Source organism: Onychostoma macrolepis, chromosome 19 (genome assembly GCF_012432095.1).
Source record: "Onychostoma macrolepis isolate SWU-2019 chromosome 19, ASM1243209v1, whole genome shotgun sequence".
In the NCBI taxonomy this organism is placed as follows: Eukaryota; Metazoa; Chordata; class Actinopteri; order Cypriniformes; family Cyprinidae; genus Onychostoma; species Onychostoma macrolepis.
The window spans coordinates 6,113,213-6,130,112 of record NC_081173.1 but is presented as its reverse complement, the minus strand read 5'-3'; the positions used below and the strand labels follow the sequence as shown (position 1 = coordinate 6,130,112).

Genomic DNA, 16,900 nt, shown 5'->3' with positions numbered 1-16,900 from the left:
CGCTTCCTGCCAATTTTAAACTCCGAATGGGAGGGTGGAGCTACTCAAGGTATGCTTATTACTGCAAAAAATTAACAGCGGACAATGTGAACTTGGTACACTGTGGTCTGACAAACTTTTTTTTGCTCCCAAGTGAAACTAATGGCCAGTGAGGGAAAAGTAAGTGAGCTGAGCTGAGCCTCTTTGCTTAAAGTGGTTGAAGAAGAGGGAATTATATTTATGAGGTTCTGCTGAAGAGCTGATGTAATTATGGCAAAGACAAGACTAAATTGTTTTGAGTGGGAGGATGTTACACACAAATGCTGTCACCCCTGTTACACAATATATGCATAACAGAGAAAAGAGCTTTGCTAATGGTGAAAAGAGTTGCTGTCATTTAGTGTTTAATTTCCATCCAAATTAACATACATATTACACTTTTGCACATCAGGATGTGCTGATAAACATTTAAATGATTTGCATTTCATCTTTATGCACAATAGTCATCATTTTTATATCAAGGCCAATGACATGACGCAAAAGACAGCTAGAGATGAAGGATGGAGGGGAGGGGGTAAGGTTTATAATGGCAGCTGTAGGGCTGTCTGTTTAACGTGTTCATTCAATGAGATTAATCAAAAAAAAAAAATCTAATTAGGGATGTCACAATATAGTAGTATTGATGATAACAGTGATTTTGAAAAATATTTGTTCAAACAAAGTTTTAGATCACATGTTCGATTAAAGCCTTGGCGTGCCTCAAGGCTCAGTTTTAGGCCCTCGTCTGTTTATTACTCGTCCTTTACCTTTAGATCACATTTTTCATAAATTTGACATAAATTTCCATTGTTATGCTGATGACACTAAACTCTAAAGTATCTGCCTTCAAAGCATAACTCACAAACGCACCGCAAAGGTAACTATGTTGCGAAAATGATGCCTCAAACCTAGCAAACTCTGCCAAAAATCCAAGTTCTTCCTTAAAAGAGGTTATTTTAACCTGTACAATCTGACTTCAGATGTCGAGAAAATTACAGCTTCAAAGTAAAAACATGGGTTTGCCATCAAGAATGAAATAAGTGCAAAAACCTTTACCATCGTCTGATTTCACCAACTTGAGAAAATGACAAAAAAAGTGTGGAAATTTTAAAAAGGAAGAACATGAAGAGAATAACAGGTGAGAAAACCAGGTTGTTCTGAGAAGCTGTAATCACTAGATGCAGGTCCTTCTGGAGTCAAATAGACAATTTGAGACACTCAATAGGGAAGCGCTGAACAATGAGATGAGTGGAAGAGAAAAATAAGTTACTTACTTCTTTTTCTCTTCCACTCATCTCATTGTTCAGCGCTCTGAACTCCTAACAATTACGCCACTGCATTCATTCAGTTGGCACAGGCAGTGGATACAGCACTGTGGGCTCTGAGTCACTGCTAATGACTGCTGGGAAGCAGAGAAACTAGATAAAGTGGGACAGGTCTAATTTTCTGGTGGAAAATGGGCGCAGTATGAGCCATATGATAAAAGACTAGTGTGCTTTCCTGTCCATTTAGCTGATCCAGACAAGAGCAGGCCATCCCAGAAAGCAGCTCCTCACACACGTTGATCTGACAACATCCTGCCGACTACGCCAGTGTCGGACAGAAGTCTGGGCAGCGGGTGGGGCATTTGTGCTTGGACAGGAAGATGTAAGAGGACGTGACCCCACCTTCTGCTAGATCTCTAATTCCAGACATTGCCATGGCAACTGGTAATGTTATTTGCTGAAGACAGTGGCAGTTTCGGGAGTACAGCAGCGCATCACTAATCAACACTTACGCCACTGAAGCAAGAGGTTTAAACCTCAATCACCAAGCTCTATTTTATCAATAAAGCACTTCATGAGCATTATAGGTTACATGAATGCCATAATGAAATGTATTAATTTTTCATGTTTCCACAATTCAAGAAAATTATAAGGAATAATTTATATTCAAGGAAAAAATGTAATTTTCCTTTACTAGCAGGGGTTGGGGTTAATACCTTGGCACATTCCCCGCTACACAGACTTCTTCTCTGGTCGATGTTTGGGCTGCTTCATCAACAACAGCGGCCGGTGGCGGGACGTGATCTGATGCTGGGGACTTCTGCTTGCTCGTGTGGGGCTGTTCTTCCTCGTCCTCCTCCACTACCTCCATCCTCTCCTCTTTCCCTTTTCCCTCGCTTTCATTGTCACTCTCTTCCCCAAGGATGTCATCCACCTGCCCAAAAGAGTTCAACATAAAATTAAAGGATCTGTCAAGGTTTGTTCGTACATGTCAAATTGTTGTACATTTATTATTCATTTTATGTTTCCCCCTCTGAGTTCCAACGACTGCCAAAAAGTAATAATTTAGTTCAACATTTTCCACACTCACTTCAACTGAAATAATTAGGCTGTTTTTATTGCTGCCAAGCCTTTAAGGCTTCTATGTTAAAAAGCCTCTTTGCATGTAAAATGCAACACCCCAAAAACACACACAAATGATGGTTTTGTTAGGGGTCCATTCTTTAATAAAAGCCTCTTTGTAAAGCCTTATAACATTTTGAGAGGAACAACCTGTGCTGAAATATGAAGTACAGAAAAAAAAAAACAAGACACTTTCATATTTGGGATCGTTCGTAAGGAGTTACATGAAGTTTAATTTGTGGTTTCCCATATTTAACCCTTGTTTGGCCATTTTTGGCTGATGTCACTTGTTTATTTAAAAAAAATGGTTTCTTGAGTGGTTCAGTCAGAGTGGTTCAAAACTTAGTGACTTTTTTTAACATGGAATTTGAACAAACAAACAAAAAAATAACTTCAATGAGCCCAAGGAGTCATAAAAAATATATATCTTGCTATTCACAGACAAAATTGACCTGAATCTGAAAAACAGCATTTTCTTAAATATTTGTTGAATAAAATACATATAAGTCAGAATGCTGAACAAACACTCACAAAAATAAAGGATGTGAACTATAAAACATCCAAAATGTAAAAGATTTACACCCATTCACTCACAGAGATTGTGAACTGAATGGGTGTCTATGGCTGCATAAATTACAGCAAAAATGACACTTTAAAATGATTTTAAAAAATGCTAAGCTTTGGCAAATAATAGTGTGATATTGTCATAATAAATATTCAAATATTGTATGCATAAAATCAAGAAATCAATTTTTTTTTTTTACCAGATGGCAGAAATCTTGTCCAAATACAAAACAGATTCTCATATTTTATATTTGTTTCAACTTTGTACAATTTTACTCCACTGCTTATTTTCCTATACAAATGACGGTCAAATTGAGAAATTAAGACCTAAATAAGACTAAATAATAGGGTTATTTTATTAAACAAAAAAAGTAAGTTTCATTGTTCTGGGTCAAAAATGACAAGTCAAGGCATGACCATTTTAGAACAGTCTAGGAGAGCTAGTCTCAAACATCTACCCTTAATTTGTGAAAACCCAAAACCATTTTTTAAATGCAAATGTGTGATATCATGGGATAATGCATACATCTTACTAAAATTAGAAAGTTGCGGAAGTTTGGTGCAAGTTATTTCAACAACTTACCTTTTTTACCTTTTCTAATTAGGGTTTTCAACTATGAGTTATGATGTGTGTTCATAGTGCACTGAACGCTTCCAAAAAATTCAATTTGTCACGATATGACCCCTTTAACGTGTATGAATGTTAGCACTCAAGTGTTTAGCCTCGGTCTGGGCTTTCACTGATACATGTTAGTGCTTTCATAAAGGCAGACCAGGGGCTCAGATCACCCCAATTATTCTTAGCAAGAGCCGTTAGACAGGCACTGGCAAAAATGATCAGCAACTTCACATACGACTGATCTCTCTACTGGCCCAGTGTAATTGCTCTCTCCTCCTCTTGGGAATAGCAATCATACACACCATTTTTCCCCCTTCTGCTTATTATTACAGTGAATGGAGCCTCTGAAACAGCCTGCAGAAAATATGCCAAAGCCATGTACACAGGTTATAAATGAGCTTAAGGAAGGGTACTTTAAAAATAGCCCCACAGAACTTTTTCCAGATTAATCTGACAGATAAGCGTAATGAGGGGGAAACATTTAATTAAAAGTAGACTGTTTGTGAGGAGTGTTATCTAGAAGCATCTTAGTAGATGGAACAATCCCCAGGCACCCCTGGGATGCAATTATGAACGGCACCATAGCGAATCTAAGAAGTGAATTAAAGTAATACTTTAAGGCAAGTTCTAACGCCGAAGGAGCCATTAACTCCGCCTTTAGCATCAGACGAAAGGTCAAGAGCAACATTATTGCACCGTTCACTAATACTTCACTAGTAAATGCTGATTACTTATAACATTAAAAATTACAGATATAGTTCATTAATATTTAGGTCAATCTAGAGAACTGTATGTCCAATGTTTGGTATAAATAGGTATAAATCTGTTTTAAGTCAACATGAAATAACAATTGCCACCAATTTTTATTTGTGTGACGCAAGCTGGGAAAACAATGTAGAAATGGGAAAACAATTTGATTATATCAATTTAATCATTCAAAGCAATCTTCAACTAAACTGATATTATTTAATATCCTAGCAGTCAAACACATTCAAAAGAACATTTTTAAATCTCACTCAATCATTCAGAGATCAATTGACATTTTTAAACCCTGACCCTTTTGTGTTTGAATGGTTCGTTGGTGTGGGAGTTGCAATATATTGGAATAAAAATGTGATTAATGGTGATATTTAAAAAATGAAATGTTGATGTCATGTTAATGCTACACATACGATAAAATGATACGCTCCAACACAGTAGGTGGCGGTGTTTCCTCTAAATGCTGGTTGCTAAACATTACAAAAACAAAACCAAATACAAATATTAAAAAAACCAAATGAAATCAAGATTAACATTCAACTAAATCAAAATCCATTGACCAAATGGGACAATATAATAGATCAGCACCTCTAAAGTGACCTAGTGCTGCTGTAATGCACAGACATAATTAGATGAGCAAGGAAATTGATAATGGCAAACAGATGGAGCAAAGAGAGAGACAATTCCCCAAAAGCCCTGTCACACAGATGCACAATCATCAGCTTTACTGGCTGCACAACGGTACGAAATGTGGTATAAATGCACTGTGGTTCCCTCTAAATAGCGGTAAGGCAATTGGTTTCTCATTACTGAGGTCCAATGTGACTGTGAAGCTGTGCAAACACATATGGACTCAAACATACAACCTGAATTGGTCATTAAAAAAAGCACACATTACATGGAAGATTTGGATTTATTGCATGGGGCACAGCCAACCCAAATGAACCCTGGAAAGCAAACACTGGCTCCAGGGCTGACAGCCCACCATTACCAGCGCATACTTAGGAGAGGCACCCACATATTTGGGAGTGTTTTATTAAAACGTTTCATCACTGTATAGTTACACAAAGATGCATGACTCTATAAGGTCATAGCCTTTGATAAAACCTCATTATACAAATATGAACAAATAATCTTACAATGCACATACTTCCACTTTCGCTCATGACTTTGCAAACTCCGGCAAGCCATGGCCCACATTAACAGAAGTGAAACCATTGAGAAAACAGAGCAAAGTTGAGAACATGTTTTCAGTGTTAGAGTGGTAGTAGCTTCAACCTTTGCTTTGTCAGCTTAACAACAGACATTTTTTCAGTCAAAATGATTGTGAATTTCAGCAAAGTCATTATGTGTCCTTGCTAGGGAGCCTTATATGTGGGAAAAGTACGAAACTGGCAGCGTGATTCCCAAGTTAATAAAAGCAGAGACTCTGCAAGCCCCCAATTCACTGACAAGCAGAGAGATATTGGGAAAGTGATGGCGACTCATTGCTCGCCAAGGGAGGATTTTTAATACTTCAAAATTTACTTTCAGACACTGGATTTTTGACAAGAGTGCAATCGAACACGGATCTGTCAAGTTAAAAACAGCACTTATATTACATGCCTTCCCTACTTTGAGTTTGGTCTTTGATAAAATTTCTCAAAGTGAAGGAAGGAACAACAGTTGCCCTGATGATCTTGGTATAGAAAAGCAGACTAAAAATATATACTCACATTAAAGCCACCAGTGAATTTCGAGTGGAAACATTCTTATTAAAATTCTACACATTGGGACACTTTAGTGATAGACTTGGACTACATTTGGACTATAATACAAACTACATTTTTAGTGATACTATGTGCCAGTTCATAGGGTAAAATATATAAAACTCTTCACTGTGTTGCACAAGGCTTAGCCTTATTAAGTAAAAAAGGAGAAATTTTCTAATCAAAAATTACTTTAAAATTACATTTACAAATCACTTTATAATTACAGCTTCCATGTTTGTAAGCATAAATTTCCCAGAAGGATTTGATTTTGGCATCTTTTACGTACGCTAATGTGAAGTCCAGGGAACAGAAGGTTCTCAGGCACACTGTGGGTTTGTCTCTCTCATTCTCAGCTCAGTAAGGAGTCAAGCACTGATATATTAAAAAAAGTAATTCAATTACATGTCTCATCACTCTTGCTGGGTAAATGCATTACATGCTGTCTGTGACTTTTTGAAGTTTAAGGCGGCTGCTTTAGAAGGCCACCATCAGCACTACAGTTCCATGCAGACATATGGCTGGAGAAGTCGATAAAGTTGAATATTGCTGCTGTGCTTTCAACTGACGTCATACTCAAAGGCCCTGCTCCGATGTGGCCATGGCAAAGCACTGCCATAAAAATTAAATAAATATATAAAATAGCCTAGTAATTATTGCACTGAACTATGTTGAAATGTCGGGCTCTAATCCAACGGTTGGTGTCTGAGTGTGAAGTAGTGGAGATGAGGGTCAGCACCTCTAAACCTGAGGCCACGATTCTCAGCTGTAAAAGGAGAACTTTGGGTATGGAGCGTGTTACTTCCCCAAGTGAGTGAGTGAGTGAGTAAGTGAATGAATGAGGCATTTATATAGCGCTTTGTGTATTGCTGTACACCCAAAGCACTTTACAATCATATGAGGGGGATTCTCCTCAACCACCACCAGTGTGCAGAATCCACCTGGATGATGCGATGGCAGCCACTGTACAACAGCGCCAGTGCGCTCACCACACACCAGCTACAGGTGGAGAGGAGAGAGAGTGATAGAGCAAATTCAATGAATGGGGATTATTAGAAGGCCATGATTGACAAAGACCAGTAGAGGGAATTTGGCCAGGACACTGGGGTTACACCTCTACTCTTTATGAGAAGTGCCAAGGGATTTTTAGTGACCACAGAAAGTCAGGACCTTGGTTTAATGCCTCATCCAAAAGACGGTGCTTTTTTCCCCAGTATAGTGTCCCCGTTACTATACTGGGGCATTAGGACCCACACAGACTGCAGGGTAAGCACCCTCTGCTGGCCTCACTAACACCTCCAGGACTAGGCTCAACCCTGCTTAGCTTAAGTGGGCAACCAGTCTTGGGCTACAGGGTGATATGGCTGTAACAGGAGGAGTTCAAGTATCTCAAGCTTTTGCTCAGGATTGAGGGCAGGTGGGAGCATTACATCGATAGGTGGATCAGTATGGTGACAACAGAAAGCCAGTCGTTGTACCGGACCACTGTGGTGAAGTGTGGTCGAGCCAAGACTGAGGGCAAAGCTCGCAATTCACCATTCGATGTAGCCTCACCTATGTTCATGAGCTTCAGGTAGAGACCAAAAGAATGAGATTTTTGGTATAAGTGGCTGAAAGAGTCTTCTCCACAGGGTGTCTGGGCTAAGACAGAGTACAAAGCTACCCACTCAGTGTCAAAAGGACTGAGAAGAGACCCCAGAGCAGACCCAGGATGCGCTGAATGGACTACATGTCTCGGCTGGCCTGGGAACACCTTGGGATGCCCCAGGATGAGTTGGAGGAAGCTGCTGGGAAAAAGGGCATGTAGATAAGCCCTGCTTAGCCTGCTGGCACCACGACCAAGTCATGGAAAAGCATCAGGGAAATGAATGAGTGTTGAGCTGTGGCGTTTGGAAGGAAATCCAGGTTTAATTCTTGTTCAGCGCTGGGTTAGTTTTCCCTTCCTTTCACAGAGAATTAACTTGCAATTATAAAAATGCAACAAAACTTGAGCATCCAACACCTGGGCTTGAGGAAGCAACTCAACCAATGGCATACCCAAAGGCTCTGCACAGATGTGGTCATGGCAAAGCATTGTGGTAAAAAGTAAGTAAAACTATGAAATATGTTGAGCTGTTGGGCTGTCACCTTCAGTGCTTCATACTCAAAGACCGCCATCATACTCAAAGGCTGTGCGCAGATGTGGCCATGACAAAGCACTATGGTAAAAATGAAGTAAAAAACTGCCTAGTAGTTAACGCATTTGCACCATGTTGAGCTGTCGGGCTATGACCTTCAGTGCTTGGGTGGTTTGTGGCTGAGTGTGAAGTGGTGGGAAAGAGGATCAACACCTCTAAATCTGAAGCCATGATTCTCACTGTAAAAGGTGGACTCCCCAATTTGGATGAGCTGCTTCCCCAGGTGGAGGAGCGCAGGTATCTCAGACTTTTGTTCATGAGTGAGGGCAGGTTGGAGCATGACACTGATAGGTGGATCAGTATAGTGACAACAGTACTGAACCCTCTTCATTGGGCGCATGAGGACTGTCCTTTTATGATGTAATTGGCAAGGTGTGTTTGGTGGGACTAGAGGAAAGCGATGGGATGAGGGGTGCCTAATTAGTGTGCGCAAATAATGCTAGCCAACGAAAAGTTAATTTTTTTTAACTTGCTATAATTGCTAATTGGTTTAGCGAAACAGGTGCTTAAAACAAACATGTGCTTAAAAAAAAGCACTACACTCTTTGTGGATCCCCCACAGTTGTGTCTGTGCTTGTGCCAGTGCCATGAAAGCTAGTCAAATATGGCGAAGCGCGAGACCACTTCGTAAGCACGTTTTTATACTGTCAACATTAAAATTCTTCCAGTCCAGTTGAGTTTGACTCGGAATAAGGTCTGGATGAGAGTCACAAGGGAGTCTGGTATAGAAGCACAACTTCTAACTAGAGGTGAAGACTTGCGCATGACTACCTCTATTCCCATATGCACATATCTCACAGAAAACAAATTAGAGAAGAATTTTTTTGCCCAGCGCACGAGGGCATAAAGGCTTAAAATAAATGCAGTGCAAAGTGTCAGGTGGGAGGCCATGCAGATTTGCCTGCCAAATCCTTGCGCCCAAATAACAGTCAACCCCCACTAATTTGGAAAGGAACTTTTCATAATGTAGCAGCTGTCTGGGTGAAAACACGAAGGCCGACTGGGAGTGAGTCACAAAAAGCCGCCGGGGAGGAAAAAGCATTTGGACACGTTACATTATTCATAACCTATAAGGTAAAAGATATTGCATGAATTCAGTGATGCTATGTAAAGTTCCCCAACCACAAATGTTAAAAGTCACCTCAAGGCTGCAGTTGAGCTGCCTTACTGTACGGCCCATCACCGCACAGATGAATTATTTATTGCGGCTTCAGTGAAATATACAGCACAGATTTTGTAATATCTCAGAAGGTTCCTATGACTCCACACAGCGGTTTCTCACTGTAAAAGATGAACGCCGAGAGCTTGAAAGAAGTCTCTGGAGAGAGAAAATGACGGTGCTCCTGCTATGTAGAGATCTACGAAATGTAATATGAGGCTTATAGCACATCATTCATTTCAACACGACCAAACTAAGATAATGTCTGTCCCCTTCAAGTCAAATCCAAAGAACAAAGAACAAAGAACAATAAATCAGCATAGAAAAGTGCATTCAAATGATAAACTGAATTGCAAATACTTGGTTACTGTCGGTTAATTGTTTTTTTCTAGATCTGTTCTATTTAGGTTTTTTAGTTTTAATATTTAAAAAACTGCTTTTATGTTGATATTTGATATTAAGGTAGTTTTGAAAATGGTTGGTAAGGAAAGATTTTTTGATGCCATCAATCATAAAGATAAGACACAAAAAGTGCATAATTACTATTTAAATTTTTTTTTAATAAATGAAACATACTGTTGACAAAAAATATTGCAAAATATTAACAATGCACTAAAATCTTGAAGAAAGTTCTAAAAAAAAAACCCCCCCGATAATTTCAAACAATCTTGCACTGACCCATGATTCTTGCTCGAGCTGGAGCTAAACAGTGAATGAACACTGGTAAACTGATTTGTTAGTGGGTTAACCAACCCAAATGCATCCTATACATATGACATTATTCACATATATACAGAACATAAACATAGTATTACATTATGTAACATGATAACTTATAACCACACAAAATTAAGTACAGTAAATACACAGGTGAACAAAAGTCACTCGCTAGTCAGTGAAAATCACATAAAATAAACAGATATTAAATAAAAGATATTTGTAGATATTTTTGTCATAATTATTAATGCAATTATTATAATCCTAAATTTGGGTTTACATTACATTCTGAAAGTACTATAATGCTTTCAGAAACCTTGTAATAACCTTTTCCATGCGCTTCATGCATTTATTTTAGCATTCAGCATATCAAGTTAAACCACAGCATATTTACTGCAATATTGCCAATAGAAAAGAGCAGAGGAGGTTGTCTATAATTTGCTCAGTGTTTGCAGTGGGAAAGAACTCTCACGACGAGACAAGGTCGACAAAAAGTACACTACACTCACTGAGAGCACAAACAACCTTGGTACCCATTCAGTGGCCTGGAATCGGAAATACATGAGGCAGCGCAGGTAAAGTCTGGAAGTGTGAAGAAATAAAGGATGTTACATAAATCTTCCGGGCATTGAGTTTGTTTATCTGGTGCAATTTGCTGGAGAGACAACACTAAGATAGTGAGCCTGGACTCACAGTCAGGGTTACAAATTCTCTTTTGTTTGAACAAAGGTCTGGTTTTACACTGTGAACTGAAGGGTTGGCTGCAATAGGGAAAATGATTGAGCCAAGCCAATAGTATTGAGGCGATCTGAGCCATACGTGGCAACAGTAAAACCTCAACAATAGAGGGAAAAAGAACGCCAATAGCAGCTACACTTTAAGTGTACATTCAGCACTCCATGTGAAATGTTTTAGGGCTCCAAAAAAAGAAAAATATCATTCTCTTTGAAGCAACAAGCTCAAGCTGTGTCTTCTGTGAATGCTGTGGGATAAATGGAGAGCTTCAGTACGGCCTACAGAGACAGCGGCCTAAAGACCTTTAGATCTTCAGCAAGACCTGAAGCAGCTCTGTAAACATTCAAGCCATCAGGTTTTCAATTCTGGTCACGTTTCTATTAAAAGCCTAACAGCTTTGTTCACAGCATAACAAAAAGAACATCAGTGTGTCTTATACAATAGAACTTAGCGTGGTGCATCTTCACATGGCAAGCTTGTATATGCACTTTCTAGAAGGAATTTTCAGTATATAAATGTATTACCAGGGTATATTCAGAGTTATTACAATTAAGTTTAAGATGTTTTGAAGATCTTTAAGATCTGCACAAATAAAATGAATACCGTATGTCCATACACATCTCACACAACCATCTACAACATAATACATTATAAACACCATAAAGTAAACAGCCCTAAACCATCAACAGTTATTACTTGGCATAAATGCATCGTATTGACTTGCAAAAGGCTCTCAAACTGCAAACATTAACATTGAGCCAAGTCACAGCATCAGACATCAAATCTGACCCTCAATTTTAGTTCTGGAATCACTCTTAACAAATCAAGACCAGAAGACTGAGACCAAATCCTGCGATGCCTATCTTTTTCTTAGCATAGACCGCTGAAAGAGCTGAGAGACAGAGAGAAAGAGTTTCCCATCATCTCTTATGTTGCTCAAAATGACAACTCGAGAGGATAATTTCATTCCTGTCTGGGAACCAGGCTTTTTTAATTAGAAACAGCAGAGCTTTGGCTTCGGCTTGAGTAGAGAAGACGGCATTGATGATGTTTAGAGAGGCGCATAGTGACCTGAGTGACAATGTGCTCTGGTCCACAGAACTGCCTGACCGATGCTGACATTGTCAGTACTGTCAGTCGAAACCTAAAGGACATTTTTGTCATCCAAATGGGGTACAAGATAAGATAAAGCTAAAGAAATTTACAATTATTGATGTAAATCTACAAATATACATAATAAAAAGTAATAAGTTGTTTCATAATAGCATCTCAGAGTGGCAGAAATGAAGACAGACATTTAAATAAAGACTGAGATGACCCCAGGTCAGCACCGCTGAACTGACTAACAAAAGCAAACAGTGCCAGAGAGCACGGTTGCATTTGCTGAGGAGTCCTTTACGTTGTAATGCAATGTGACGTGTAGCCAGCACTGAAGTCCAAAAGACTCCAATTATGCAAGAGACAAAAAAAAAAAAAAAAGAGAGACACTGCTGAGACTATACTGGCTTCATTTACCAAAACATGCGTCAAAGCCCTTGTAAACTAGACTCTTCCGCTTTCTTCTGCTTTTTAAATTCTGAGGACAGATAGGGCTGTGATGGTAGCAGATATTTACCGCCGTGGTGGTAATGGACCAACTTCCGGTGGTGACGCGGTGTTTATATATAAACATCCATTAACAAACGTACGTGTTTAGTTTAGCACTTCTGTCAGTGAACACGGCAACACGCAGCCTGCAAAACACTAGGCTATCAAAGAAATAATACAGTTAAATAAAGTAGCCTAAATAATTTGTAACAATTCGAAAATCTGCGTTGGCCTGATAACAATTAGAATGTAAACACTAATGCTTAAGCCTACCTCGGCTTTTATACAGGATAATGTTAGATTTAAATTCTTTGACAGAAAAACAAACATGTTGATATTGTCCGGTTTAAGGGAGGACCTCATTGGTGTTACGATGTTTCCAGCCGCACTGAACATGCGTTCAGATGGTGTGCTTGTTGCACAAATGCATTTTAAGCAACCGTGGCCAGGTATCTTGCCTCATTGTTCCACCACCAAGCAAGCAGGTCTTCGCTCCTCAGTGTAAAGGAAATGCCATGGTGTTTGAGGTAATTTGTGAATTTTGTGAATTAACAGTCTAAATAAAGCAATTTACAGCTAAATGGTATAATGCTATAAATACCAAATTCTATTGCAACTGTTACTGTTATTGCACTTGTATCCAAAACTTAGTATTTTATGCTTGTTATAGAGTGTGTGACGTCACGCGCATTACCGCCGGTGGCAATCATCCACCGCAGTTGTTATGGCAACCGTCACATCCCAAATGACAGAATTTGCAAAGTGACAATTGGGCTGCCAAAGTTAACAAAATCTCACTCATGTTCATTAATAAATAATGCAGGAAGATGGCTAATTAATTTAGGGAAACCAGTGTCCAAAATGAACATCAAATAAATCAAATGCAAGTAAAAATAGGGTTTGGACAGTAAATCTGCAGTTGGTTAAGAGATGTTCAAAATATTCTGCTTATTTTCAGAAAACGCTGTTGCGAGTGACAGTTAATGGTGTCTTTTTAAAGAAATTTGCAAGGAAAAACAGCTAAATAATCCGATAGTCATATTGGAAAACATACTTTAGAAAAACAACGCACAATACATTTTAATGAATGGTAAGAAAAACTGATGGCACTGATCACATTTTACTTGAAATAAAAGTCATTTGCAGCAACTGTGGAATTTAATGATTAAAAAAAATTTTTTTTCTTCTTCAAAGATGTTAAATGGATAGTTCATCCAAAAATGAAAAGTCTGTTATTAATTAACTCATCCAAACCCTTAAGACTTTCATTCATTTTTGAAAAACAAATGAAACTGTAGGTCAACTGTTCTTACTGATGCACATACAAACAGGACATTAAATATGGTAAATGGAAGACCAAAAGTTTTTGCCTAACACATGTGAACAAACCTTACTGGTTCTTGCGAGTCAAGAAAGCATGCAAGTTTCTCTTTACCATATCTGATGTGCTGATCAAAGTTTCTGTGAACAAAAGACTAAATTAAATCAATATCAGTTAATAAAGCAATCATATCTCTTCAAAAGACTTGGATTGAACTGCTCGATTCATATGGACAAACTTTTTGAAACAACATTTTTGATCACATGGACTTTTAATGGAGAGACAGAAATCTCTAGGGTTTCACTAAAAATATCTTAATTTAAGTTTCGAAGATGAATGCAAGTCTATACGTATGAAAGCCTTATGGGGTCAGAATTTCTATTTTTGGGTGAACGTCATAAATTTCTCAGCTAAATATTAGCTTGTCTAACAAAGTAGGACAAAACAACAAATTACTCTAAAGAAAAACATGTTGTTTTGGACACAGCTTGCCAAATAAGAAAACAGAGCCACTTGTGGGTGTTCAAGCCATCTTTGAAAGGCCTGTGATAGAGAAGCTATTAGCTGTAATCAAATTTCAGTATCACTGAACACAAACAGACCTCGATTATCAAATCACTGCTAGCTGGACCACTGTGATTGAAGCAAATAAAATAAGGAAAAAAATAAGCCTCGTCTTCAAACAACAGCAAATTGCACAGGACATAGTTCTGGGAAGTGTTTTCAGAGAGAAGAAAAGGCACATGCTGGTATGAAAGCTTTTCACAGCTGGTGTCATTTCTAATGTATTGATACCTGCATCAGCAGTGGGTGTTTTCTGAGGCGACGGGCTGATGAAACCTTATCAATCACACATTTCACTCTCTGTGTCAGCTGATGATCACAGAATCAATGCCTCCAGGTGTGTTAAAACGTTTAGTGTCACTCTAGATGACGAGTGGGTCTCCGTCTCAGACACTCGCGGGCCACTCACAGGGCATTCACTGTTTGTCTGATACATATCAAATTTTCAAGCACTTTTCAAAATCACAAGTTCTGATTTGATTGGCTGGCTTTATGCAATGTATCCATCAGGCCTACAACACTAGAAAGCTAAGCAAACTTTGCCTAACTTTGTTAAATCGGTCATCGGATGCCAAAAAGTCGGTATGATTCTTTAGGGTCTTTATGAAATGCCTGCAAAATACTTAATATTCCTCAATGGTCATCAAAACAGCTTGATAACTGAGACTGTTTAGGTTTTTTGGGGTTTAAAAAAAGGACACCACTAAGACACATTTATATGCAAAAACTTAGCATCCGATGTCCCTTTTAAAAATCAGGACAGCTAAATTTCAATTAATTATAAATCACATTCAAATTCAAATCAAATTTAAAATGAATTTCAGAATCCTGTTTGCTACCTCAGTGAAACTGAATTTAAGAGGCATTCTGAATGGTGTACAACTATGGTAATTGGATGCTTTAAGTATCAGTTAAACAAAGGTTTCCCGTCTCATTGGGCGATTCTTGGTTAGAATATGCCTAGTTTTCTTCCTATACTCTGCATTCACATGTTGTTTCCTCTATTCATCAGGTCATCTTGCAAGTCTTTGGTAGTAAATTGAGGGGCTTTCTCAGTTGCTCTGATCAAACATTTTTTCCTCTTCATGACAATGTGCTTTTTTCCCCCAACACTCTCAAGGGGTTTTCTGGTACAACACATTTTAAACTTCTGAATAAGGCTGCTAGTTGTGTCTCAAGGAACTTTCAGTGTCGTCTTGTAGCCATAGACTGTCCAATGTCCTCCTTGTTCTCTAGTCTTTTGTGAGAGCTTGGTCATACTTGCCACTCAAAAGTTACATATTACAGTTGTACAATTTAAACTGTAATAGACTGTTGTTTCAATACTAGTAAATTATATACAGTGGTGGTCAAAATTAATAGAACACTAGTATTTTCGTTTACACTTTATTTGGATAGTCCACTTTAGACATTCTACTAACTATAAGTAACCTTGTAACTACGTGTCAACTAATTCTCATTAATTTACAACTACATGTCTACTAACTCTCAGAGTAGACTGTTAGGGTAGGTTTAGCGTTGGTAGAGTAACTTGACATATACTTGCAAAGTTTCTCATAGTCAGTATGTTGTATGTTGTGGACCCATCAAAATAAAGTGTTAGAAGATATTAAGCAGACAGTCTACTAATACTCAAATGACTGCTAGTTGACGTGTAGTTGCAAAGTTACTTACTGTTAGTAGAATGTCTAAAGTGGACTATCGAAATAAAGTGTTACCTTTTCACCAACTAAAAAATGTTTTTAAGTCAGTTATTTCTATCTTTTGCTGTAGTGTGTTAGTAGGAAATATCAGTTTACATTTCCAAACATTCATTTTGCCATTAATTGTAATAATCCAGTGAACGTCTGACAACAGAGATCTGATCTGATCATCATCAGTCTGTCTGTAATGACATGAAGAAACTGAACAAACTGAGACTAAATCCAGAAGAACTGAGGCAACGTCTCCAAGATGCTTCAAGAGACCTTCCTGCAAAGCTTCCTGAAAAACTATGCTCAAGTGCACCGAGGGCAAAAGCTGCTTTAAACGCAAAAGGATGCTCACACCAATTGCTGATTTCATTTAGTTAATAGAAGTTAATTGTTCAAGAAAATCTATTTATGACATTTTTGACAGCTTCCTCATTTTACAGCATTTTTGCACAAGTGCCTAAAATTTTTAACAGTAGTGTAGCTTTGCAGGTAGATTTCTATTCAGAAGAGAGACTGTATTGTTCCTCGAGGTAGGTGCTGCCTTAAAGTAATAGTTCACCCAAAAATGAAAATTAGATTTATAATAGAAAAAGATTTACTCCCCCTCAGGGTATCCTAGGCGTGTCTGACATTCCTCTTTCAGACGAACACATTCAGAGTTATATTCCAGATTGTCCTGTCTGTTCAAATCTGTATAATTGCAGTGAATGGTGCCCCTGTTTCTGAATCCGAAAACAACATATCCATCCATCACAAAACTACTCCACACGGCTCCTGGGCATTAATAAAGGCCTTCTGAAGCAAAACGATGCGTTAGTCTAAGAAAAATATTGATTCTTAAAACTTTATGA

The 16,900-nt window shown here is 38.3% G+C and overlaps 1 protein-coding gene across 3 annotated transcripts in view; it reads right to left on the bottom strand.

Annotated features, from left to right (window-relative positions):
• Positions 1 to 16,900, bottom strand: part of ctdp1 (CTD (carboxy-terminal domain, RNA polymerase II, polypeptide A) phosphatase, subunit 1) — a 116,103-nt gene that overhangs the window by 42,317 nt on the left and 56,886 nt on the right. For all 3 annotated transcript variants that reach the window (XM_058752727.1, XM_058752728.1, XM_058752729.1), the window contains exon 12: positions 2,000 to 2,217. In XM_058752727.1, the coding sequence (XP_058608710.1) occupies positions 2,000 to 2,217 (218 nt within the window). The remainder of the gene's footprint in view (positions 1 to 1,999; positions 2,218 to 16,900) is intronic.